Below are 25,233 nucleotides of genomic sequence, written 5' to 3'. Positions count from 1 at the left end.
CCTACAGTGCCTCCAACAGTAATAATGCTGCCCAAAAGTGCCTCCATTAGTAGAAGAGCCCTTTAGTATTAATAATGCCCTCACAGACCCCTCAGTACTAATAAGGCCCCCATAGTGCTCTTTGTAGAAATAAGGCGGATCTATAAGACCCTCCTATAGAGCCCCCAGTAGTAATAAGAATGCCTAATGCCCCCAGTATTTATATTGCCCCCTCCTGTTATAATGCTCTCCCCTGAAGTGCCCCCTGTAGTTATATTCCTCCTCTTAGTGTCCTCACAAATTATATTTCCTCAGCCCCTCCACCATACAGTCCCATGTAAATAACACTATTTTCCTCCCTCCGCCATAGAGTCCCATGTAAATAACATCACACCATCTCTCCAGCCCCCTACAATATATAGTCCCATGTAGATAACATCCCTCTCTGTCTACAGCCCCCTCCAACATACAGTCCAATGTAAATTACATCACCCCCTCCCCAGTCTCCTCCAACATACAGTCCCATGTAAATAACATCACTCCATCCCACAGCCGCCATCAACGTACAGTCCCATGTGAATAACATCACTCCCTCCCCCAGCCACCATCAGCATACAATCCCATGTAAATAACATCACTCCCTCCCACAGCAACCTTCAATATACAGTCCCATGTAAATGACATCACTCCCTCTCCAGTCACCATCAATATACAGTCCCATGTAAATAACATCACTCCCTCCCACAGCCGCCTTCAACATACAGCCTCATGTAAATAACATTGCCCCTTCCTCAGCCTCCTCCAACATACAGTCCCATATAAATAACATCACTCCCTCCCCCAGCCACCATCAATATACAGCCCCATGTAAATAACCACACTCCTGAACATTTAGTCCCATGATAACATCCCTCCCTTCAGCCCTAACATACAGTCCCAGTTAAATAACCACAACTCCCAGCATTGCTCTGCCTCTCCCTTCACTTACCTCTCCTCATATACAGACATCACCACAGCTTCTTCTCCTCTTCACTGCCGTCCTCTCCTGCACTGGTCACATGATGGCGACATCATCACAGGTCCTTCTCAACCCCTGCCTTCTGCACTGATCACATGACCTGTGATGTCATCACAGGTCCTTCAGATCTTGCAGTGCATTAGATTCAATTGTATTGCCGTCCTGAGGACGGCAATACAGTTGTATCTGCCTGGTATAATTCGGGGCCTGGGACAAAACATCAGGGGCCCAGGCCCCGAATGTTTTAGCCTAGCAACGCCCCTGGAAGAGACGCAGTCCTCTCCATAACTTCAGCGCATCCAGCGCCAGTTCTAAATGTAAGACAGCTTCCGAGCTGTCTTACATTTAGAGCATTTTGTACGCCTAAAACAGAAGTAGAAAATGATGAAAGAGAAGGGCCTGCTGCCCCCCCCCCCCCTTTCCGCACCCACGACACACCCACAATTTTTGACCTGGCATGAGCGGGGCGAAGACGCATATAGTGGCGCATATGCGTCTGAAATACACCTAATGTATTTCAGCTTAGTAAATGACCCCCAAAATACAGACCTTACTACTAGAGCATCTCAGCCCTATACAGAAAATGGGTTCCATATTTTTTTATTAAGACCAATTAAAAAAAATTACAATTGCAGTACAATGTAATAACAAAAAATGTTGCCCCCAAAGGTGTACAAAGCCTTTAAAACCATTCAATTCTGGGAAATTGAGGGTCTTCGACCAGCTTTAGACCTTTAGGCCCAAACACAATAGCAGTGCTGGCCTTAACCTCTGTCTTGGCACCCAGAGTCACATATCATTGTGACTTTCGTGTAACCAATTCAGTTGAGAATGGTGGATCCTAAAAGGTGATGAAGGATCTATCAAATAGATCCTGGCGGATCCGTTATTTTCATCATGGATCTTGTAAAAACAGAAGCCATGACAACAACGTGAACAAGTGGTATTCTGATCTTAGACATTGATGGTACATCTCTAGGATATGCCATCAATGTCAAATAGATGCTGATCTCACCTCTGGGACCCGCTCCTATCTCCAGAACTGACCCACTGAAATGAAGAGAGAGCAGCTGAGCATGCGCGCCCACCCTCCGTTCACCGCCATAATAGCCGAGAGCTGGTTTGGCTATTTCTGGCAGTGAATGGAGAGGTGGCCATGCATGTGCGGTGCGCTCTCCATTCACCGCTATGGTACTACTGGAAATAACCGGCTATTTTCTGAACTCCCATAGCAGTGAGTAGAGAGCACGGTGCGCATGCGCAGATGCTCTCTTTCACCTCAGGGGCCCTGTTCTGGAGATAGGACCAAGCTCCTAACGATATGCAATCAATGTGTGAAATGGGAATACCCCTTTTAAATCTGATATCTGTTCACAGTTGTATTTTTGCCTTTCTGAGTTTTTTTTTTGTCAACACGATTCACGTAGTCTACAAGGCTTATTTTAAACCCCAGGTACAAATGCGACAAAATTTATGAATGAATTTAACTAATTAAAAACGAAGACGTTTTACATCGGCAGCAGAAGTCGCTGTTGCTGCATGTTCACACGCTGCAGATTGATTGCAGAAATATCTAAATGGGGTTGTTGCAGCTCGTGCCTACCATCCACATGTATTGAATCCTTATAATGTGCTTGTTGTTTTAGAATCCAATCTCTGAGCACCACAATAAATGTCCTCCTGCCCATCGAGGAAGAAGTGTCTTTATTATGTGAATCAAGTGGACAGACTCCAGACCGTGAGGTCGAACAATTCACGATTTCCAAAATTGCTTCTGTATATCAGGATCTGCAGGTAAGTACATGTTTGTGTTGAGGCAGACTTGCCATAGAGGCAGCCAACGGAGCTACTAAGGGGCCTTGGGGAGACAGGTCCAACAAAGTCAACTTCATCCTCCATGTTAATGTATAGTAAGAATGGGTGCAGGGACCTCTTTCCACAGTCCTTACAACATTAGCAAATAAAGGTGTCGGGATCCTGTCTTCAGCAGAGTGTGGTTGTGTCAGTGTATTGTAGTCTTTGCTATGTTCCTCTCTCCTTTATGTATGGTCCGGAGTCGGGTTCTTATTTTTAGATATTTTTCAACCCAAACTGACAAAGGTTTAAAATACAAAAGCAGTAAAGCTTCCCCTACAGACCCCCTTGGTGCTCCCGTGGTGACATTTCCCTGGCCCCCGTTGCACTCTGTGTTATGGGCTTCAGCAATGTCATGTCCACACATCATCACCAAAGCCAATTAATGGCCGCAGCAGTCACATGTCGATACGCCATGTCATTGGTGGAGCTGGGTAAGCCAAGACTTGCAGGAGGCAGAAAAGCATCGGCTCAGGAGCGCCAGGAGGTGGGTAAGGGGAGTAGTACTCCTTTTGTTATTGTATACTTTTGTCACCTGCTTTTAACAAAATAAATCATGGGGTTAGAAACCCCTTTAAATAGGTTACCACCTCTCAACATTTAGGGCATATCGCTAGGATATGTTATAAATGTCAGATTGGTGCAGGTCCCACCTCTAAAACCTGCTCCTATCTCCAGAACGGAGCTCTGCTGTGAGCTCAGTGTCCTCTCCATCCACCTCTATAGGACTTCCGAGAATAACTGAGCCAGTGCTATCTCTGACAATCCTATAGAAGTGAATGGAGCCGTGGCCACGTTTGCACGGTGCATTGTCCATTCATTTCTACAGGATCTATTGTAGAAGTAAACGGAGAGCATGCCACACATGGACAGTGTGCTGTCCTTTACTTCGGGGGCCCAGTTCTGGAGATAGGTGCGGGTCCTGGAGGTGGGACCCACACCTATCTAAGATGAGACAACCCCATTAAGTCTTTTTTTTTTCTTTATTAGATAAAATGTATTGTTAAAGAAGACCTGTCACCAAAAAATGTAATGAAATCTGAAAGCACCATGCTATAGAGCAGGAGAAGCTGAGTGGATTGATATATAGTTTTGTAGGAAAAGATTCAGTAAAACCTGCAACTTATACTATTATACCCTGCCTGTCCAAAAAAAAAGTCGCCACCAAAAAAAAAAAAGGTCACACACTCTAATATTTTGTTGGACCGCCTTTAGCTTTGATTGCGGCACACATTCGCTGTGGCATTGTTTCAATAAGCTTCTGCAATGTCACAAGATTTATTTCCATCCAGTGTTGCATTCATTTTTCACCAAGATCTTGCATTGATGATGGTAGAGTCTGACCGCTGCACAAAGCCTTCTCCAGCACATCCCAAAGATTCTCAATGGGGTTAAGGTCTGGACTCTGTGGTGGCCAATCCATGTGTGACAATGATGTCTCATGCTCCCTGAACCAATCTTTCACAATTTGAGCCCGATGAATCCTGGCATTGTCATCTTGGAATATGCCTGTGCCATCAGCGAAGAAAATTCCATTGATGGAATAACCTGGTCATTCAGTATGTTCAGGTAGTCGCTGACCTTGTTCTTGGAGCACATACTGTTGCTGAACCTAGACCTGACCAACTGCAGCAACCCCAGATCATAGCACTGCCCCCACAGGCTTGTACCGTAGGCACTAGGCATGATGGGGGCATCACTTCATCTGCCTCTCTTCTTACCCTGATGTGCCCATCACTCTGGAACAGGGTAAATCTGGACTCATCAGACCACATGACCTTCTTCCATTGCTCCAGAGTCCAATCTTTATGCTCCCTAGCAAATTGAAGCCTTTTTTTCCGGTTTGCCTCACTGATTAGTGGTTTTTTTATGGCTACAAAGCTGTTCAGTCCCAATCCCTTGAGTTCCCTTTGCATTGTGCGTGTGGAAATGCTCTTACTTTCACTATTAAACATAGCCCTGAGTTCTACTGTTGTTTTTCTTCGATTTGATTTCACCAAACGTTTAAGTGATCGCCGATCACGATCACTCAGGATTTTTTTCCGGCCACATTTCTCCCTCGAATTCGATGGGTCTCCACTATCCTTCCAGTTTTTAATAATATGTTGGACAGTTCTTAACCCAATTTTAGTAGTTTCTGCAATCTCCTTAGATGTTTTCTCAGCTTGATGCCAATGATTTGACCCTTCTCAAACAGACTAACATCTTTTCCACGACCACGACATGTGTCTTTCGACATGGTTGTTTAAGAAATGAGAAGCAGCTCATTGCACCAGTTGGGGTTAAATAACTTGTTGCCAGTTGAAAGATAATCGCCCATGCAGTAATTATCCAATAGGAGGCTCGTAACTATTTGCTTAGTTAAATCCAGGTGGCGACTTTTTTTTTTTTGGGCGGGCAGTGTATATTTGCTTTTTTCACTTCCCATGAACAGCTATGGTACAGGAGGGAGGTGTGATCAGTGATAGTACTGTGTGTATAAGTGAGCATACAGAGATAGCTGTCACTGATAACACCTATTCCTTGTACCGATAGCCGTAAACCGTTCATAGAGCATTGGCATGAACACCCATTCCCAATAATTCTCCCGTGTAAAGACGCCACCAATCGCCCAAAAAAATGAAAGCACATCTGGGTTATTGCTTTTTTCATCTAAAATAGTTTTTGGGCAGCAGAACGCCATACAGAGGCGATAACTGCAGCGGAATGAGCTGGCAATGATCAGAAATGAATGGTGCCTTTGCGATCATTTCCCTGAGCCTGAGTATCGGCCCACGTAAAATACGGTCCTTACAAGAGAAGCCTTATTACAGGAGAGAGCTCCTTCTACAACTTAACCTTTTTTGGATAATGTGAATAAAAGCAGCTCACTAATTACAAAATCACAATAGCATATAGAAAGTACTCTCCATGGCTCACTAAACCATATCAGCCCTGTCGAATATTACGTTATGTTTTAGAAGGGGTCAAGAAAAATTCCAAGAGTCTGTTGTAACTACTTGCATTCTCCATAAAAAATAACAATTCAGAAGCATACTTTCTTAAAACTGTATTGTGCTGTTCTTCAGTTATTCCTCCCAGAAATGTATGACTTAAATGTGATGCTCTAGAATTGTTATCTCTTGAAGAATACAAATGTTTGTAGATAGTTACTACAATTTTTTCTTTTCTTACGTAGGATGTGCAGAGTTCAGTGAAAGATCATATTCAACAGTGTCACAACCTGGAATCCATTACTGAGGTCGTCGATCCATCGAGTTCAGTAGATGCGCTGGCTGTCCAGTCTGTCGTGCATCAATACAAAACTAAATTAGAGGCCACAAATGAGATAATGAAAGAACGAGAGGTTCTTCTGAAAGCTCTGGAGGCATTTATATCTTCTCTGGCTGCAACGAAGCTGGCCATCCAGTCTGAAGCTAGAGCGCTTGGAAATGACAAAACTGCTCTACTGCAAAAGCAGAAGAACCTTGACAAACTACGTGAGGAGGTTCACAGACTGAGACAAGATGCTGAAAGGCTGGACAGACATCTAGAAGCAGCAGAGATCTTCCTGGAAAACCCAGAACGAGGAGGACCAACATCATGCCAGAAAATGCTTGATGGGTTCTTTGAAAATATAGAAATGGTAGAACAATCTATTTTGGTGGAGTTAAGAAATTTGGAAATCGGAGCGGCTTCTGGGGTACAACCATTAAATGGAGCCTTAGATCATTCCACACAAAGTGAGATGGAGCAGTTCACAGTATCAAAGATAGACACCGTTTTGCAAGAGATTAAGGTACTGTTATTGTGTGTGATGACCTACTTTGACTAATGTGATTGCACCTAGACCTTGTCGTGAAATGTGCCACAATTTGGTGCATCTAGTTATTGTTTCCACTACTCCTTGCTCCCCAAGGGTGCATGACTTAACCTGAACAGGAAGGTGGCCTATGATTTCACATGTTGCTCCAGAATTTCTCTGAAATCATAGCACAAATTTCTGTTGCAAATTAAGCAAACCAATGGGTGGTATGAAGTTAGACCAAAGTGTCTATACCTGAACCACAATTATCCAACCTGAGGCCCTGTGATAAATCTGGTCCAAGTTCTAACATAGTCGCATGAATGCAAGTTGCAGACAAGTCGCAGAAGTGTTTTTGGTCATGTGACTTTTTAGAGCCGTGTAGCCCTAGCCGCAGTGGACGCCCCATTTGAGAATTTGGTAGCGCCCAATAATAGAGCTAAACAATAATACCAAATAACTGATTATATAATGGCATATTCACCCATATAAACCACATGGTGAATCTTTCATATGTAGGGCACATATGTTTGGGTTTAGGGACCTTGATTTGCCATCCCAAGTACCATATGTATACCAAGTGGTGCCCAGTAGAGGGGAACTTAATAAAACCAGTGCTTCATGCACCAGTGTTTATAAACAATATGCTGGTGTAAAATGCACAATATTTATTAAGAGACACATACCACTTAATAATTCTCTCTCATCTTGTTAAGGCCTCATGCACACGACCGTTGTTGTGTTCCGTTCTGCAAAATGGGGTTCCGTTGTTCCGTGATCCGTTTCCGTTTTTTGTTTCCGTGTGTGTCTTCCTTTATTTTTGGTGGACCACCAGAAGGTAAAAAAAAGTCTAAGACAGGTTTGCCTGCAAATGATAGGAATAAAACTGACGCTGACGACAATCTTGTGTCCCATTGACTTGAATGGGTCCGCGAACCGTTTTCCGCGTAAATAATAGGACAGATTATATTTTTTTGACGGACTGGAACCACGGATCACTGACGCGGATGACAAACGGTGCATTAGCCGAGTTTTCAACGGACCCATTGAAAATCAATGTGTCTGCAAAAAATCATGAAAAATCGCGCAACGGACACGGAATAAAACAACGGTCGTGTGCATGAGGCCTAATTCTGTGCACCAGAGATGGACATCTACACCAGCTAAGAGCTAGCAAAATTTTCTGGTGAAATTTAGACCATAGTTCTGGGACAAATAAGCTTGTTGGGCCTGCATTGACCTCTCACATCAGTTTCAGGCCTATAATCTTTGCACCAATGCTGCTTTGGCATAAATTTGCAACTTCTTGATGCCGTTCTTGTGGCACACAGCTGTTGATAACTACCCCCCCCTCCTATTGAGCAAAGACCACAGTGGGGCCCTGAAAGTCATTTCTTCATTCTTACTAATGGGGTCTGGATAAGATATTGTTGTATGCTTATTACTCAGATACCATATAATGTCCATCCTTACTTATATATGTAGAACGAAAGGTTTTGATGAGCCGGCCTCATTGTGTTTGGCTTCTTGGTCATTCTGATTACCCGGTGATGGCACTCAATGTTATCATTCAGCATAAGACTGAACAAAATAAAACGATTTTGCTTTCTCTTTCCAGGATGTCCAGAGCACCTTTGACTTTGAGATCCAACATCTGGATGGTTTGGACACTGAATCCACTGAATCCATCACAAAATACAAGACCGAGCTTCAAGAGACAAGTGAAGCAATGAAAGAACGAGAGACAACTCTTAAATCCCTGGAAGCATTTCTGTCTTCTCTTAAAGCAACAAAAATGTCCATTGAAGCTGGATTCCCAGTACCGGGCATGGACAGGACTACTTTGCAAGAGAAACAGCTGAGGCTTGAGTATTTAGAAAAGGATGTCTATCTTCTGGGTCAAGAAGCAGAGACGCTTGATGACTCTATGCAAGCTGCTGGAATTCTCCTAGAAGATCCAGAAAATGGAGGGGAAACTTCATGCAAGAAAATGATAAGCGGTTTCTTTGAGAAGTTAGAAAGTGCCCAGCAAGCTGTCCAGAGAGAACATCAGAAGCTTCAGGAGACAGAGACCTTCGAGCAACTAAACAAGCGTCTGAAAGACTTGAGCAAAAATATTGAAGATATTCAGGATCAAGCTGATGAAATTGGGCTTCGAGATCCAACTATTCATGGTGTGCAACAGCGGTATGTAACGATACTAGTTTGTATGTATACAATGCTTGTGATATGGTAGAATATCTGAGCTAGGCCATATCCAGACGGCCATAACATGGCTCGCCGAGAATGGAACCGGATCATGTCAAGACGAACATGGTAAAACATTTCCAAAAGGTTTATTAGCTAAATTTGTATCACCATTAATCGAGTTCAAATTGCTGTATCCGAAGCTGATTCTTTTAAAAACTACGTTAATAACATTGGCTCCATCCTACTGTAAAATGGATGTCCTCCATGGAGGTCTTTCCGGAGTTTCTGCAAATATCGTAAGACTTACTTCGTCTCGCCTCTGTCACGTGTCAGTTTGTTTATTTACATAAATTACTGTATCAAAATGCGAAGCTGAACTTGACTTCGTTAATGAGGCACAAAGCCAAGTTCGGCTTAGTATTTTGAAACAGTAATTTTTGTGAATAAACGAAGTAACATGTGATAGAGGCAAGACGAAGTAAGTCTTACGATATTTGCAGAAACCTCAGAAAGACCTCCGCGAAGGAAATACATTTTACAGTAGGACAGAGCCCATATTCTTAACAAAGTTTTTAAACAAATCTGGTTCAGATACATGCTAAAATGTATTTGATGAAAATATGACAGTTATCCTTTAAATGCCTGATAGGTGCAGGTCCCACCCCAGGCGCCTTAATGAGGATATCCAGGAAATAATATTCGGAGAATAGGTCATCAGTTTTAAATTGGCGGGAGTCCAACAACTAGGACCCCCTACTGATCAGCTGTTAGAAGAGGTTGGGCGCCATGGCCTTTTCCCAGGTCATGTGATGTCACATCACCATACATCAGTCATATGATATGATATTAATTACCTATCCTGTGGATAGGTCAACAGTATTATTTCTCAGATAGCCCACTTAATATTTGTGAGAGCAGGGAGTCATTTAACCGCTGTTTACTTATTCCTGGACTGCCACATGCTCCATACACTTAAATGGAGATGTGGGCGCACTTGAATGCTGCACTCTTCATTGAATTCTATGGGAGTTCCAGAATGAGCAGCACCAGATGGATGCCTAATATAGGAAAATCCCTTTAATTATATTATTCTCATATAAATCCATTTACGATTGTCTGAAAATTTAGCCAGTCTGGACAAGGTTTTAGTACTTTGGAAAGATAAGGTCGCCATCTGTCAATAACTTCCTGGACTGTCTGTAAAAATAGATGACTTTTTCTTTCTGCTATAGACTTGAGTCTTTTATATTTTTTATAGCCATGGTATGTGATTGTGTGATTTTTGGATAAGATGTCTAGTAAAAAGAAAGAAATTAGGTTGTCAACCATGAAACAGCAGTGGTGGCATTTTGTAAGGCACAGGGTAGTGTGGTGGTTCTTGTCAGAACATTGGTCAAAGAGATCCTACAGTCATAAATGTTTTGACTGAAAAACCATGTTACAATTAGATTAGCTCCATGAAGAACCTCAAAACTTAAAAATGTCTAGAGGCCGCAACTTGCCTGAACAGCAAAAGAACAATGTGCACCCAAAAATGTCTAGAGCTGGCCTTAGTGTTGCAATCACTAGCATTAACATGGTCCACCAGTCAAGTTTGTTGGACCACTTTTAGGACTGAAGGATCTCTTTGAAATGTACTATTGTTTTGTATTTTGTTATTATTCAGCTTGTTATATAATTTTGTGTTATAATAGTTTTGCATCTCTATTTTTATTTTAGCATGAAATTTTTGATAACGCTGGAGAAAAAGTTGGAGACATTTGGCCACGAAAAGAAATCCATCTCTGATGCCTTTCAAGAGGTTTTTCAGAGTTCACAAAGAAAAGATTTGACTGGGTGTCAGGAGTGTGAGGAATTGTGGGAGGACACAAAGCAGCACCTTGCCCACAGGTATGGGCCATCTATGGCTGTATGCATCTTAGGCCTCTTTCACACTTGCGTTGTCCGGATCCGGCGTGTACTCCACTTGCCGGAATTACACTCCGGATCCGGAAAAACGCAAGTGTACTGAAAGCATTTGAAGACGGAACCGTCTTCCAAATGCTTTCAGTGTTACTATGGCACCCAGGACGCTATTAAAGTCCTGGTTGCCATAGTAGGAGCGGGGAGCGGGGGAGCAGTATACTTACAGCCCGTGCGGCTCCCGGGGCGCTCCAGAATGACGTCAGAGCGCCCCATGCGCATGGATGACGTGATCCATGTGATCACATGATCCATGCGCTTGGGGCGCCCTGACGTCACTCTGAAGCGCCCCGGGAGCCGCACGGACGGTAAGTACACTGCTCCCCGCTCCCCACTACACTTTACCATGGCTGCCAGGACTTTAGCGTCCCGGCAGCCATGGTAACCACTCTGAAAAAGCTAAATGTCGGCTCCGGCAATGCGCCGAAACGACGTTTAGCTTAAGGCCGGATCCGGATCAATGCCTTCCAATGGGCATTAATTCCGGATCCGGCCTTGCGGCAAGTGTTCCGGATTTTTGGCCGGAGCAAAAAGCGCAGCATGCTGCGGTATTTTCTCCGGCCAACAAACGTTCCGTACCGGAACTGAAGACATCCTGATGCATCCTGAACGGATTTCTCTCCATTCAGAATGCATTAGGATAATCCTGATCAGGATTCTTCCGGCATAGAGCCCCGACGACGGAACTCTATGCCGGAAGACAATAACGCAGGTGTGAAAGAGCCCTTATTGAACCGTGATGATCTTTGTGTGACATTTAACATTATAAGGCTTTCCCATTTTAGACTTTTATGACATGTCCACACTTATCTCCAGAACAGGGGTCAGCAGGCTCCCCCTGGTGAGGTGGCTGATGACCACTGCATCCAGGCAGAGAATAAATGGAGAGGTGGTCACGCATATGCGCGGCTCCCATCATTCACGTCTGTGGTTGATACGGAAACATTTGAGTATGCTTGCTCCACTAACTCCCATAGAAGTGAATGGAGAGAGTCATGCAGATGTGGGCCACATCACTGATCATTCACTGCCTGGATGCGGCAAAGTGACACTGAGATTGAAAGACTACCATTGTGGAGATAATTGTGAGACACAGAGGTGGGAGCCATATCTATCAGACCTTCATAATATGCCTTCTGTATGTGCCATAAATTTCTAACATTGGGATACCCCTTTAATGTTAGGGAGTTGTTATTGTTACAATGCAATGGAGTTTTTTGACTTTGCATTTTTATTTTTACATCATGTATTTAGACAACATTTGCTTCTTTTCCAGCAAAGAGGAGTGTGAAGTGATAATCGAACTCCTTCGCAAGTACCAGCATTACAGGACAACACTGACTTCTTTGATTCAGAAAACAGAGACTACAATTTCTCATCAGTCATCCTACATTGGAAAAGACAACCTTCATAAAAGGATGATGAAGGTAGTGTTATCAGGCACTGTTGACAAGCGGTTGGCCTGATCGAAAACTCATCATTAGGGTTGTCACTTTTTGGGTTCTAGGACCACATTGTCAGATTGTGGATTATGGAGAGACTGAAATAAGACTTATATATATTAAATGGATTTTTGGGACTTTAATATTGATGACTTATCCTTGGGATAAGTCATTAGTGATGCTTGCAATGCCCAGCCCAGGTCTAGCCTAAAGACTTCTGGAGGGTGTGTGCTCTTCCATATATCCCTGATGCATAACACTGCCTCCCCCTTCCTGAAGTTAGCTCTTTGAACCAAATTTTTTACATAATTATTTTATTGGGGTTTTTCAATAAAATATTATGGCTAGTTCACTAGTAGTAGGCATTAGTAGGGTCTTAAGTAAAAGCCATCCATGTACAATGAAAAAAAAAACTTAAACCAACCTAGTTCCTGTTCAGTTGTCTGTGGAGGGTTCGGCTAACGCTGGTGCTTGCTTCGGTAACACGTATATTAAAACTGGAATGATACAGACAAGATTAGCAAAGCTAGAGTTAGACACTTGCTTGGCCAGGAGCCATCTCCCCCTACTTTTCTCATGTGCACACTTGGCATTTTAAGTCAGTAGAGCAAGCTACTGCCAGGTAGTTGTTTAAATCTAACATGCCTGATCCTCGTTTCGTCCGGCATCTGATATGAGATTGGGGAACAGTTCTGAAGCCCATCTACATTCTGCTGACATTTCTTTAATATGTATGTGAGGCTTAAAGCAGTATTCCCACCCAGGACACTTATGGCTTATCGATTGGGCCCAAAAGTGAATGAAGAGCAAGCCTCGCATGTGCACCCACCCTATGGGACTTCTGAAAATAGCCAAGTGCTGGCTCAGCTATTTTCAAAAAGTCTCATGCGAGGTGTGCTCCTGTTCACTTCGGCGACCCCATTCTTGAGATGGCAATGGGTCCCAGAGGTGGGATCCACACTTATCGGACATTGTGGCATATCCTTTCGATATGCCCTAAATGTTGGAACGTGACAACCCCTTTATCTGTAGAATCAGGGTGCACAGGAAGCAAAGCTCTAGAAAAGGATAACTCTAGGCCAGACTGGTGAATGCGCACCCTTGGTGTGGGCATTTTTTTCAATGTGGTCATTGAGAGAGTACATAGGGGTGTCATAAACACAATGAAAGTGGAATATGGTGCACCCTGCATGGGGTAAATATACGGCATGTTGCGACATTATTAATAAATCTCCTCCAGTATTTTGGGTGCTGATGATTCCATCATCTCTACTCTTTCTAGAAACCAAATCCACAATTTGACAGTAGGTGTCTCCATCTCCTTAAAAAACAAACATGAGTGACCACAATTCTCACTTCTAAGTGCAGACGGCCATCCTTAACTGGATTCGATTTACTATATTGATCTTTTTTTAAGTTTTTTTCTCAAACCTCAAACTGATTTGTACGGTTTTTACATCTTTTAATCTGTTTTTATTGCAGGTCCAAGAGCTCAAGCAGGAGATTGAGGAACACTTTGAAAATGTAGACGAGATGAATACCATCTGCAAAAAGCTACAGTTTCAGATCAGTAAGATAAAAAGATTTGAAGATGCGCCATTCCAGTCGGAAGCCAACACCCTCATCGACAAGTGGTTAGACGTAGGTATCCTTCATTACAACTCACCAAGGGGGATTCATCAATGTGTGGAAAACTTCCCTGAAACAATGAAACTGAATTCTACTGTTTATTTTCATACTCGCATATGGGCAATTCCCACACCCGTTTCTTGAAATAGTTTTTACACAAATGTGTTTAGGATTTATTATTAATAGAAAATATGCCAATAAGCCATAAAGTTATCTAGAATTCACTTGAGAACTTACAGCGGCTAGCATGCTACACTCTATATATGAGACAAGACTCCCTTTCTACAGTGGCTTCCCCATCTTGGTTATCTCTTGGCCTCGCATGTTTAGATTTGTGTGCGGTAAATAATCAATGTCCTGCTCCTAATATCTACTCAGCCACAGTGAAGCTGACCATAGATTTTAGATCCCTCCTGCAATATCCCCCCCCCCCCCCCCCCCTTACACATGCATGTGCAGTGAGCCCCGGAGAAGACAGTGTTAAGGACGGGAGTGGTAGTGGCCCTGATGCAATGTTGTGTCGCGGTGTACTCCCTCAGGCAGTTGCTCCCTGGTGCAACGTAGAACTTCAGATACATTCAGTAGCAGCAGATTAAGTGCAATTTTCTAGCAGCCAGTAAAGATGATGGAGGCAGTTTGGTTGGCTGCTGCTAAGCACTTAGGTCGTACTGGCCTAGAAACGTTCTAGGTGATGGGTGTCTTTACTGTAGTCCCTCACCTTGCAGCAGTGTCTGGAGATTCTGGTTTTAGCTGTTCACTCTGCTGTCAAACTTCTAAAGACTTCACTTGTGGAATGGAGAATAAGTGATTACTCTGGAGAATCCGTACCAGGAGCGGAAGCTCAAGCAGTGTGCTCCTTCTCCTCTGTTTCTGGACAGGAAATCCCCCTCCTGACATGACGCAGGACCAGCCCACTCTTGCCAACCATACTTTACTGGTAACCACAGATATAAAATACAATACAAAATACATAACAATATAATACACAACTATATACACAACTAATCCTAGCAATCAGTCAGTTGGGACAGGATGGCCTGTGTGATGTGGAAGATACCACTGATATTGGAGGGGTTCTGACTACACTAAGAGACAGTGAAATCAGTAACATATGTCTAAGTGGATAGAAAAGTAACAATAAATGGACAAAAGGTTAATACAAAAAAAACAATTTTTTAAATATTTCCCTATTTATCCTATATATCCAAAATGTAATTTATTAGCATCATAAATGTTCATGTTTCACTGTCTGACTTTCTATTCTACTTTGTGAAATATCCTTCAGGTATGTGAAAAACTTGACAGCTATAATGAAAACCTAAAAAGTGCTGTCTGCTTATGGAACAAAGTTCTTCATCTCTCAAAAGAGCTGGAGCCATGGATGGAAGAAAAAGTCAAGTGGCTTCAAAGTGCAAACCTCACAAGCGAGGATGTCCGATTGCTCCATGTAAATTTTTCATTATATAACTTATGGTAAAAGTAATAATTTGTAAGAATTTTCCCTTTTTTATTTTTACTTTGTGAATAATAAAAAAAATCTGCTTCTACGTGGAAACTACCAACAAGCAGGTCAACTGTTTGATGGATCTCATTACTTATATTCTGTTCCTCTGAGTAGTCACGTAAGCAGGACTATGTTAAGTAAGACTGTGTTCAGACATTGCGGTTTTAACACGTTTTCCGTCACGGTTTTATGACTTGGGAAATGCGAACAACAAAATCTTACTTCTATTGAGTTTAACAGAGGTAGTTTGTATGTTGCAATTATACAGTCTTTTCTGTTTTTTTTTTTTAATATTATCTCATCCTTTCTGATGCATTAATTAAACTGTATATTTTATTCTGCTGACAAGAACTGAGAAAACTGCAACCATAATAGAAATGTGATGTTTTTTTTTTATCTGCTCAGACCACTCCAAACACTGCAAATTTTTGTCCCATTTACCTCCCTTTCATGTCAGTGCTTTCCTTCCCCTGTTCTCAGCATCACTGCATTCTGGCAGGATGTTTGTATGCAGAACTTCCTGTTTTCATCAGCTTCCTGCTGGGTTTCCAAAATGCTTTGCTCTGTAATTGTTCTCCGCTCCACCTGCCACACTGTTCTCTCTTCAGTAGTCACACCCCGTACACTTCCCGTCTCCATGTTAGCTAGGAGGAGCAAGCCTATTAAAATATTATAATGCAAAGCATGGTGGGTTTGGTTAGAAAACTCAGCAGGAAGCTGATTAGAACAGGACGTTCTTCATGTAAACATCCTGCCAGAATGCAATGATGCCAAGAGCAGGGGAAGGAAAGTGCTGACAAAATGGGTATATGGGAAAAAAAAAAGGCAGTGTTTGTACAGATAACAACAAATAACTTAGAAACATAGAATGTGTCGGCAGATAAGAACCATTTGGCCCATCTAGTCTGCCCAATATACTGAATACTATGGATAGCCCCTGGCCCTATCTTATATGAAGGATGGCCTTATGCCTATCCCATGCATGCTTAACTTCTTCACTGTATTTGCAGCTACCACTTCTGCGGGAAGGCTATTCCATGCATCCAATACTCTCTCAGTAAAGTAATACTTCCTGATATTACTTTTAAACCTTTGCCCCTCTAATTTAAAACTATGTCCTCTTGTAGCAGTTTTTCTTCTTTTAAATATTCTCTCCTCTTTTACCTTGTTGATTCCCTTTATGTATTTAAAAGTTTCTATCATATCCCCTCTGTCTCGTCTTTCTTCCAAGCTATACACTTGTGAAACAAGAGAACCCCTTTAAAGGTTATGGACACCTTTGGGAAATTTCTTCACATGAGCCGTCAGCTGAACTGATACTCTGCACACAAACTGATTTTTAACCCCTGTATATGCAAAACGGCTGAAATATTTTAGTAAAGACCAATTGAAAAATTATATTTTAGCCCCAAAAAAGTTAAAAGCAAAAATTGCTCCAAAGGTGTCCATAGCTTTTAAAAAGAATTCTTCAAAGTTTTGCAGAAATCTTTCAAATTTGTGACCAACAGCCATCGCATCTAGTGGTAACATCACAAGGTCAAGTGGCCTCATTGACTAATAACTTTACCCTGTTTATAAACCATACAGACCCACATCCCTTTCACAACAGTACATTGTTATATAAAGAGAGCATTGAGTAGAAAGGCATAACAAGAGTTAATTCACCAATTATAATTATGCTAATGAGCTGAGAACAAATAATTCTCAGTGAGTCTAATTGCATATACTGGTGAGGATTTTCAGAAGCCAATCCCATCCGGTGTTCGCTTGGAGTGACTACAAATTTAAATTGAACTAATTATGTTAAATAAATAAAAAATATAATTTTGCTTTGCTTCAGACTGAGCTCCAGAATCAAGAGAAACGTCGGGAGGAAATCCGTAAGAAATCCACAGAAATACAGAAACTTTTACAAACTGACGAACTTCCCTTTGAACTACAGGTAAAAAAAAAGCATATTTCACAATCTGTGAGCCCATATGTTGCCAGTCATCTAGGAAAGTAGCGATATGCGGCAGTTTCTCGTCTGTCCCTTAGTATAATAGGTTGCGATGCGCAGTATTTGAACTGTTGTAGATTGCAGATATCCAGTTTTATTGTGCGGCACTCAGATCTAAATCGTTATACACTACAGTTTAAAGGAACACTCCAGGCATTACTGATACGATGTGCTGTGACTAGAGTTATAAAACTCCCCTGTTTTACAGTGTCTAAACTATCTGTGTGTGCTGTGTGCAGAATCTCCAGTGTATCCTATGAGAGGCAACTTCACACTGCTCCCTCCTGCTTATAAAGGTGTATTTAGATGCTCTAAGGAGAAGCCTATTGTCGGTTAGGAAGTGTTCCTTCCTGATAGTCGGCTGCTCGTTGAGTGGAGGTCAAGTGCTGCATTTACATGCGGGGATCACCTCCACAGTATAAGGACGAGTGATAGTTGTAGCTATTGCTTGTCCCCATACAAGATAATTGCTCCTGGGCAGCAGAGCGCTGTTTAGACAGTACGATCTGCTGCCTGGGAACGATGATTGAGGTGTCATTTCACCCGATGAATGAGCGGCACCTTTAGATGGGCATATTATAGCCAACGAGCGTTCGTAGGAACGTTCGCACCCAATGATAGGCCCAATATTCGGGCCGTGTAAATCTACTCTAAGAGTGGACAGGAAGAAACCTATCAAAAGCAGAAGGCAGGGGAGACAGGCTAAAGCTGCATCTTGTCTCATCTAGGTCACTTGTTGTCCTTAGATAAGACTCAGAACAGAATAAGTGCAGTGTGATGAGGCTTCCTTTGGGAGGACCCTTTGTCCATAGCATGACACAGAGATTCTGTCTTTGCTTCACTTTAATACTTAGGCATAACACAGTGCTTACGTTTTTGCACAGGGTGTTCCTTTTACGTAACTTCAAAAATAATATTCACAATTGATTTTAACCTTTTTATCCTTTATAACTCAGGTCATAAATACATCACTGGGGAATAAAATCACTGTATTATCTGCGATTGTGGTCGAAAAATCTGGAAATGAGGATTTATCACTGGTGGCACCAGCGTGGGATTCAACAGATAGCAGTTCGGTGGCTGCGGAATTACCACAGATTACAAGATATGAGGTAAATCCTACATGTGTACACTGCGTGCAGAATTATTAGGCAAATGAGTATTTTGACCACATCATCCTCTTTATGCATGTTGTCTTACTCCAAGCTGTATAGGCTCGAAAGCCTACTACCAATTAAGAATATTAGGTGATGTGCATCTCTGTAATGAGAAGGGGTGTGGTCTAATGACATCAACACCCTATATTAGGTGTGCATAATTATTAGGCAACTTCCTTTCCTTTGGCAAAATGGGTCAAAAGAAGGACTTGACAGGCTCAGAAAAGTCAAAAATAGTGAGATATCTTGCAGAGGGATGCAGCACTCTTAAAATTGCAAAGCTTCTGAAGCGTGATCATCGAACAATCAAGCGTTTCATTCAAAAGTCAAGTCAACAGGGTCGCAAGAAGCGTGTGGAAAAACCAAGGCGCAAAATAACTGCCCATGAACTGAGAAAAGTCAAGCGTGCAGCTGCCAAGATGCCACTTGCCACCAGTTTGGCCATATTTCAGAGCTGCAACATCACTGGAGTGCCCAAAAGCACAAGGTGTGTAATACTCAGAGACATGGCCAAGGTAAGAAAGGCTGAAAGACGACCACCACTGAACAAGACACACAAGCTGAAACGTCAAGACTGGGCCAAGAAATATCTCAAGACTGATTTTTCTAAGGTTTTATGGACTGATGAAATGAGAGTGAGTCTTGATGGGCCAGATGGATGGGCCCGTGGCTGGATTGGTAAAGGGCAGAGAGCTCCAGTCCAACTCAGACGCCAGCAAGGTGGAGGTGGAGTACTGGTTTGGGCTGGTATCATCAAAGATGAGCTTGTGGGGCCTTTTCGGGTTGAGGATGGAGTCAAGCTCAACTCCCAGTCCTACTGCCAGTTTCTGGAAGACACCTTCTTCAAGCAGTGGAACAGGAAGAAGTCTGCATCCTTCAAGAAAAACATGATTTTCATGCAGGACAATGCTCCATCACACGCGTCCAAGTACTCCACAGCGTGGCTAGCAAGAAAGGGTATAAAAGAAGAAAATCTAATGACATGGCCTCCTTGTTCACCTGATCTGAACCCCATTGAGAACCTGTGTTCCATCATCAAATGTGAGATTTACAAGGAGGGAAAACAGTACACCTCTCTGAATAGTGTCTGGGAGGCTGTGGTTGCTGCTGCACGCAATGTTGATGGTGAACAGATCAAAACACTGACAGAATCCATGGATGGCAGGCTTTTGAGTGTCCTTGCAAAGAAAGGTGGCTATATTGGTCACTGATTTATTTTTGTTTTGTTTTTGAATGTCAGAAATGTATATTTGTGAATGTTGAGATGTTATATTGGTTTCACTGGTAAAAATAAATAATTGAAATGGGTATATATTTGTTTTTTGTTAAGTTGCCTAATAATTATGCACAGTAATAGTCACCTGCACACACAGATATCCCCCTAAAATAGCTAAAACTAAAAACAAACTAAAAACTACTTCCAAAAATATTCAGCTTTGATATTAATGAGTTTTTTGGGTTCATTGAGAACATGGTTGTTGTTCAATAATAAAATTAATCCTCAAAAATACAACTTGCCTAATAATTCTGCACTCCCTGTATATATGGCTGTGCACTAATATTATAGACCTGTGTTCACATATAGCAGAATTAACTTTGGCAGAGGCTAAAATCATGGCATTGCCACACACTGACGAGATGTGTTTCTATCCACTAAATACAACTGCAATACATGGGGTCATATGGGCGGAGTCCTCGCTATAAGCATGTCACGTTAGGGTGTGGGAGGGAAACACCACTCTGAACATAGGAGGGAAAGGGGTGAGGGAATAAGGTCTGGAAACTAGGTAAAGGAGATGGACACCTCCTAGTAAAACCCTAATCAAAGTCCTGACTAACTACCAGTATGAACAGACCCCAGAGGTAAGTGAGTTCATACACAGGAATACCTAGTGTCCTTACTCACCCTATAGGACCCTGGTACTAATGTCAGGACTGAGACAACCTGTTCCTCCAAAAGGAAGGACGAACAGGAGTCTCCCTCAGGCCTTAATACAAATGACAGGGAAATGCAACACACAAAATAACCCAAACAAAATACAAAAGGGAAAGAAAACACTTAACTTCAAGTGGCTACGGCAGCACCAGAAACTCAGCCGAGATCCACACACCAGCAATCCACAAGTCAAACTGAAGCTATAAACCGCACAGAATAGTGGGAGAAACAACCATAAATAGAGATGGTTAAATGACCATAATAGCCACACCTGGGGAAAGAAGGTGCGGCAAACACCAGAAACAACACAGACATCATTTGATCCAAACAGAAAACATGTCAGATCAAACCACGTGTTGCCAGTCTCACCGATCTCCTGCCACCTGTCGCGGGAACGTCCGTGACAAGGCACACCTCCTTCAGGCTGATGGAAATTCCACCCTGGGCTCTGACGTTCTAAAAATTCTAGCAAGGGCGATGTCAATCAGCCCCGAGGAGGTATGCTTACAAAGAGGGCTCCGTGACTCTGTAAGGCTGCGGCACCGCCCACATGACTCCAGGCGTGTTGCGTACATCACTATTAGGGCTCATACACATGACCGTATGTATCTTGCGGTCTGCAAAACATGAATCCGCAAATAAAATCCGTTTGTTTTATTTTGCGGATCCATTGTAACAATGCCAGTCCTTGTCCGCAAAACGGACAAGAATAGGACATGTTCTATTTTTTTGCGGAACAGACAGAATGCACACGAAGTAATTTCAGTTTTTTTGCGGACTCGTTGAAGTGAATGGTTCCGCATACGGGCCGCTAAAAAAACGTAACGGACATGGACAAAAAATACATTTGTGTGCATGCACCCTTAAACGTATCTTTTTGAAAAAAGGGACATAGGCATGGCTGAAATGAGGATCCAGTTCTAGGCGGCAGCTAATCAAAAATGAAATCCTCAGCCCAAGCTGTGACAAATTCGCATGCAACTCGCGGGTATTTTGATACTGATTTTGCAGCTGCAAATTACTACTTATGATTTATCCCAAGGCTTTGTTCACATGGCGGATTTTGCAGATGGATCTTGGCCCATATTACTCGCCAAAATCCACTTGGAATCCGCTCTCAATCTGCCCCCCACTGGCATCAATTCCGAGTGAAAATTTCCAATGATATTAGTGGATTGCCTAAGCATATGTTCACATGGCAGATTTTGCCACTGGAAAATTCCACCGTGAAATCCGCGGCAAAAATCCGAGGCTGATGCTCTAGTTTCTGTCAGGGTTTTGCAATTTTATAAAGGGGGCCTTAAACAGATATTCACCTCGTGCTCTTTGATAGCATACTGCTGGCAGTGGCGTGCATAGAGAAGTAAGGGCCCCATAGCAAGGATCAAACCAGGCCCCCCACACGGGACAGAGGGGTTTCTGCCTAAACCCTTTTCAATGACCACTGCCTCATTTGATAAAAGTTGTTCCTTTAAAGGGTAGAGTCCTGACCACGTTTTCACCCCCAGTAGAAGAGGAGATAATCCCAACTAAGACTGGGCCCCCTCTTGCCCTGGGCCCCATAGCAGTCGCATGGTCTGCCACTAGGGTAGTTGCACCCCTGACTGCTGGATATGCAGCTATGTCCAAAGATAGGAATACCCCTTGATTCTCAAAGCTATGGGGTTGACATCACGTTTTATGCCTCTGTTTGCCGTACACGTTAGAAAAAAAGCAAAAACTTTTTTTGGGCAATGGTAAAAAAATGTTTACAATGGAACTCCGTGGTGAACGGATGCCACAGTATGACATCAGTCTGAGGCATCCGTTTAACATATACTTTTTTTGTATATATGTTAAACGGATGGGAAAAACGCAATGTAAACCCAGCCTAATGCCTACGTTCTCACCTTGGGCTTGCCTGCCATGTGTCTAGGGCAGTGATGGCTAACCTCCTGCACTCCAGATGTGGTGAAACTACGACTCCCAGCATGCTCCATTCATTTCTATGTAGTTCTGAGAACAGCCAAGCAAGTGCACATCTTGGAAGTCGTAGTTTTACCAAAGCTGGAGTGCCGGAGGTTAGCCATCACTGGTCTAGGGGGTACTTTTTCTGTCCACATACTTTTATTCTCAGCACAGTAAGGCCCTTTTCACACGGGCGAGAATTCCACGTGGGTGCAATGCGTGAGGTGAACGCATTGCACCCGCACTGAGTCCTGACCCATTCACTTCATTGGGGCTGTGCAGATGAGCGGTGATTTTTATGCATTGTATTCTTGTGCATTGCATGAAAATAGCAGCATGTTCTATATTCTGTGTTTTTCACGCAACGCAGGCCCCATAGAAATTAATGGGGCTGCATGAAAATCGCAAGCATCCGCAAGCAAGTGCGGATGTGGTGCGATTTTCACGCATGGTTGCTAGGAGATGTTGGTAAATTGATTAAAGTCAATTTACTGTATTATTTTCTCTTATAACATGGTTATAAGGGAAAATAATAGCATTGTTAATACAGAACGCAAAGTAAAATGTTGTTTGAGGGGTTAAAAAATAAAAACAATTAACTCACCTCATCCACTTGATTGCGCAGCCGGCATCTTCTTCTTTCTTCTTATTTCAGGACTTGCAAAAGGACCTTTGATGGCGCTCACCACGTGGTGACGTCAGTGCAGGTCTTGCTGAATCAAGATAGAAGGATCTTTTATCTTCATTCAGCAGGACCTGCGCTGACGCGTGGTGAGCGCGATTATGTCATCAAAGGTCCTTTTGCAGGTCCTCAAAGAAGAAGAAAGAAGACGATGCCGGCTGCGAGATCAAATGTATGAGGTGAGTTAATTGTTTTTATTTTTTTAACCCCTCAAGCAACATTTTACTATGCATTCTGTATTTAGAATGCTATTATTCCCCCTTATAATTATGTTATAAGGGAAAATAATAACATCCACACAACACCGAACCCAAACCCTGAACTTCAGTGAAGAAGTTCGGGTCTGGGTACCACATTCAGTTTTTTATCACCCGCGTGAAAAACGGATTGCACCCTCGCGATAAAAACTGAACAACGCAACGCAATCGCAGTCAAAACTGCACCCTAGACGCATCCAAGGCAAATCCGGGACGCCCGTCTGAAAGAGGCCTAAGGGGTACTTGGCTTAGAAACATTGAAAAATGTTCTAATTTTCTGGTGGTTGCCTGTTACCGTATGTACTTCAATAAGATGTTACTGTAAAGTCCACACAAATGTCTGATCTCATGATTACTGCTTCATGTGTTTTTTCTGTCCAGTTTGTCACTTTTTCCATACATTTTTATACCTACTAGCCTGTAAACGGAGAGCCACAAGCTCAGACACAACTGGAGACCTCTGGTATGGAGGTAGAGGCTGAGGCTCCACCGAAAGAGAGACAGCAAAGTCCTGCCACAACTCTGGTGGAGGAACCCAGCAGGTACCAAACTTATTGTAGATTGTTGTGTTGTTATATAAATCCCTGCATCTTATGTTCACTAATGCAAACATTGCTCTTTCACGTAGGGCTGACGTTCAGGAGGAACCACAAGGAGAGGAAAGGAGTGAATATTTAGAAGCTATAAGGCCGAAGCTGGCAGAGCTACAGAAGAGACGGGAAAAGCTAAGCATGGCCCTTCAGCCTCGATTACAGGACAATGTAAAACAGCTGGCCAGTTTCAGAGAGCTTCTCCAGGAAAGTCAGGACATGATGGGTCCATTAGAAGATTCAATGTCAAAGGAGTTATCTCCTGCTGCTTCTTACAGTCCTGGACTTCATGGTAACTGGCTGGAAATGAAGATGCTACTGGAAACATTCATTTTGGAATTGCATGTAAGAATATTTTTTTCTCTACTGGTGGTGAGGTTGGCTGAATTTGCACCTTTAAAGGGGTTATCCAACCACTATAATGCCCCCCAAAATGCCCAGGCCCCTCATACTGGTTATACTTACCACTCTCCCTGGCACCTGTGTTGCTTCTGTTGCCCGCACAGCCGCCGCTGCATCTCCCAGTCACGCGGATCAAAACAAACGCGGGTGACTTCAGGGAGGCTTGTCCCCATCGCGACCTGCTATTGGCTGCCCCATCCATCGCCGGATGGTTTGATCTGCACGACAGGAAGATGCAACAGTGGCCGTGCGGACATCATAAGCCAGGCGGCTGCTTGGTACGTTTGACCAGTATGAGGGGCCTGGGCATTTTGGGGAGTATTATAGGGGTTGGATAACCCCTTTAAGGTTACATCCACATGTAAAATAATTTACAGTGAAAAATTCACAGCATTTCAGTCCCTTAAATGGTCACTAGCCTTTCAACATACAATATTTTGAATAAATCAATAGTACTGGTGAATACAAGAAACTTTGTAATATATCTTATCAAAGAAAATGCTTCTTTCTCTCTCTAGCAGCTCATTCCTTCCCTCCCCTCTCTGTAGACATCTATAAACACTGTGTGTGTGTTTCTCTGCACTTTCTCATCTGATACCGTCAAACTTTGTAGTGATGCATATCCTACTGGTATTCATACGTTTTTAGGAGGAATAACAGAGGAACAGCACAACACAGAGGGCCAGTTATACTAAGACCAGTCTTAGTACAGAGTCCACTGGCGTTAGGTGCAACAAAATTATTAAGAGGTGCACTCCATTTTATTATTTTGTTGCATCTCGGGAGGACTATGCAACAGAACAGAATTCTATTATATGGCAGTTTTCTGGAGCACACAAAAGTAAATTTGTCAGGCCTTGTAGGTCCTGCCCTTCCCTCTCACACCCCACCTATTTTTTTT

At 42.8% G+C, this 25,233-nt stretch overlaps 1 protein-coding gene across 1 annotated transcript in view; it reads left to right on the top strand.

Annotated features, from left to right (window-relative positions):
* SYNE2 (spectrin repeat containing nuclear envelope protein 2) overlaps nt 1–25,233 on the top strand; it is a 304,488-nt gene that overhangs the window by 84,746 nt on the left and 194,509 nt on the right. Inside the window, exons 29-39 of the mRNA XM_040412752.1 lie at nt 2,644–2,791; nt 6,030–6,629; nt 8,254–8,822; nt 10,545–10,715; nt 12,064–12,214; nt 13,712–13,870; nt 15,144–15,305; nt 17,203–17,304; nt 18,318–18,473; nt 23,758–23,882; nt 23,969–24,275. Coding sequence (XP_040268686.1) covers nt 2,644–2,791; nt 6,030–6,629; nt 8,254–8,822; nt 10,545–10,715; nt 12,064–12,214; nt 13,712–13,870; nt 15,144–15,305; nt 17,203–17,304; nt 18,318–18,473; nt 23,758–23,882; nt 23,969–24,275 — 2,650 coding nt within the window. The remainder of the gene's footprint in view (nt 1–2,643; nt 2,792–6,029; nt 6,630–8,253; nt 8,823–10,544; nt 10,716–12,063; nt 12,215–13,711; nt 13,871–15,143; nt 15,306–17,202; nt 17,305–18,317; nt 18,474–23,757; nt 23,883–23,968; nt 24,276–25,233) is intronic.

The sequence above is a fragment of the Bufo bufo genome, chromosome 11 (genome assembly GCF_905171765.1).
Source record: "Bufo bufo chromosome 11, aBufBuf1.1, whole genome shotgun sequence".
Taxonomy (NCBI): Eukaryota; Metazoa; Chordata; class Amphibia; order Anura; family Bufonidae; genus Bufo; species Bufo bufo.
This window is presented reverse-complemented; position numbering and strand designations above follow the sequence as displayed.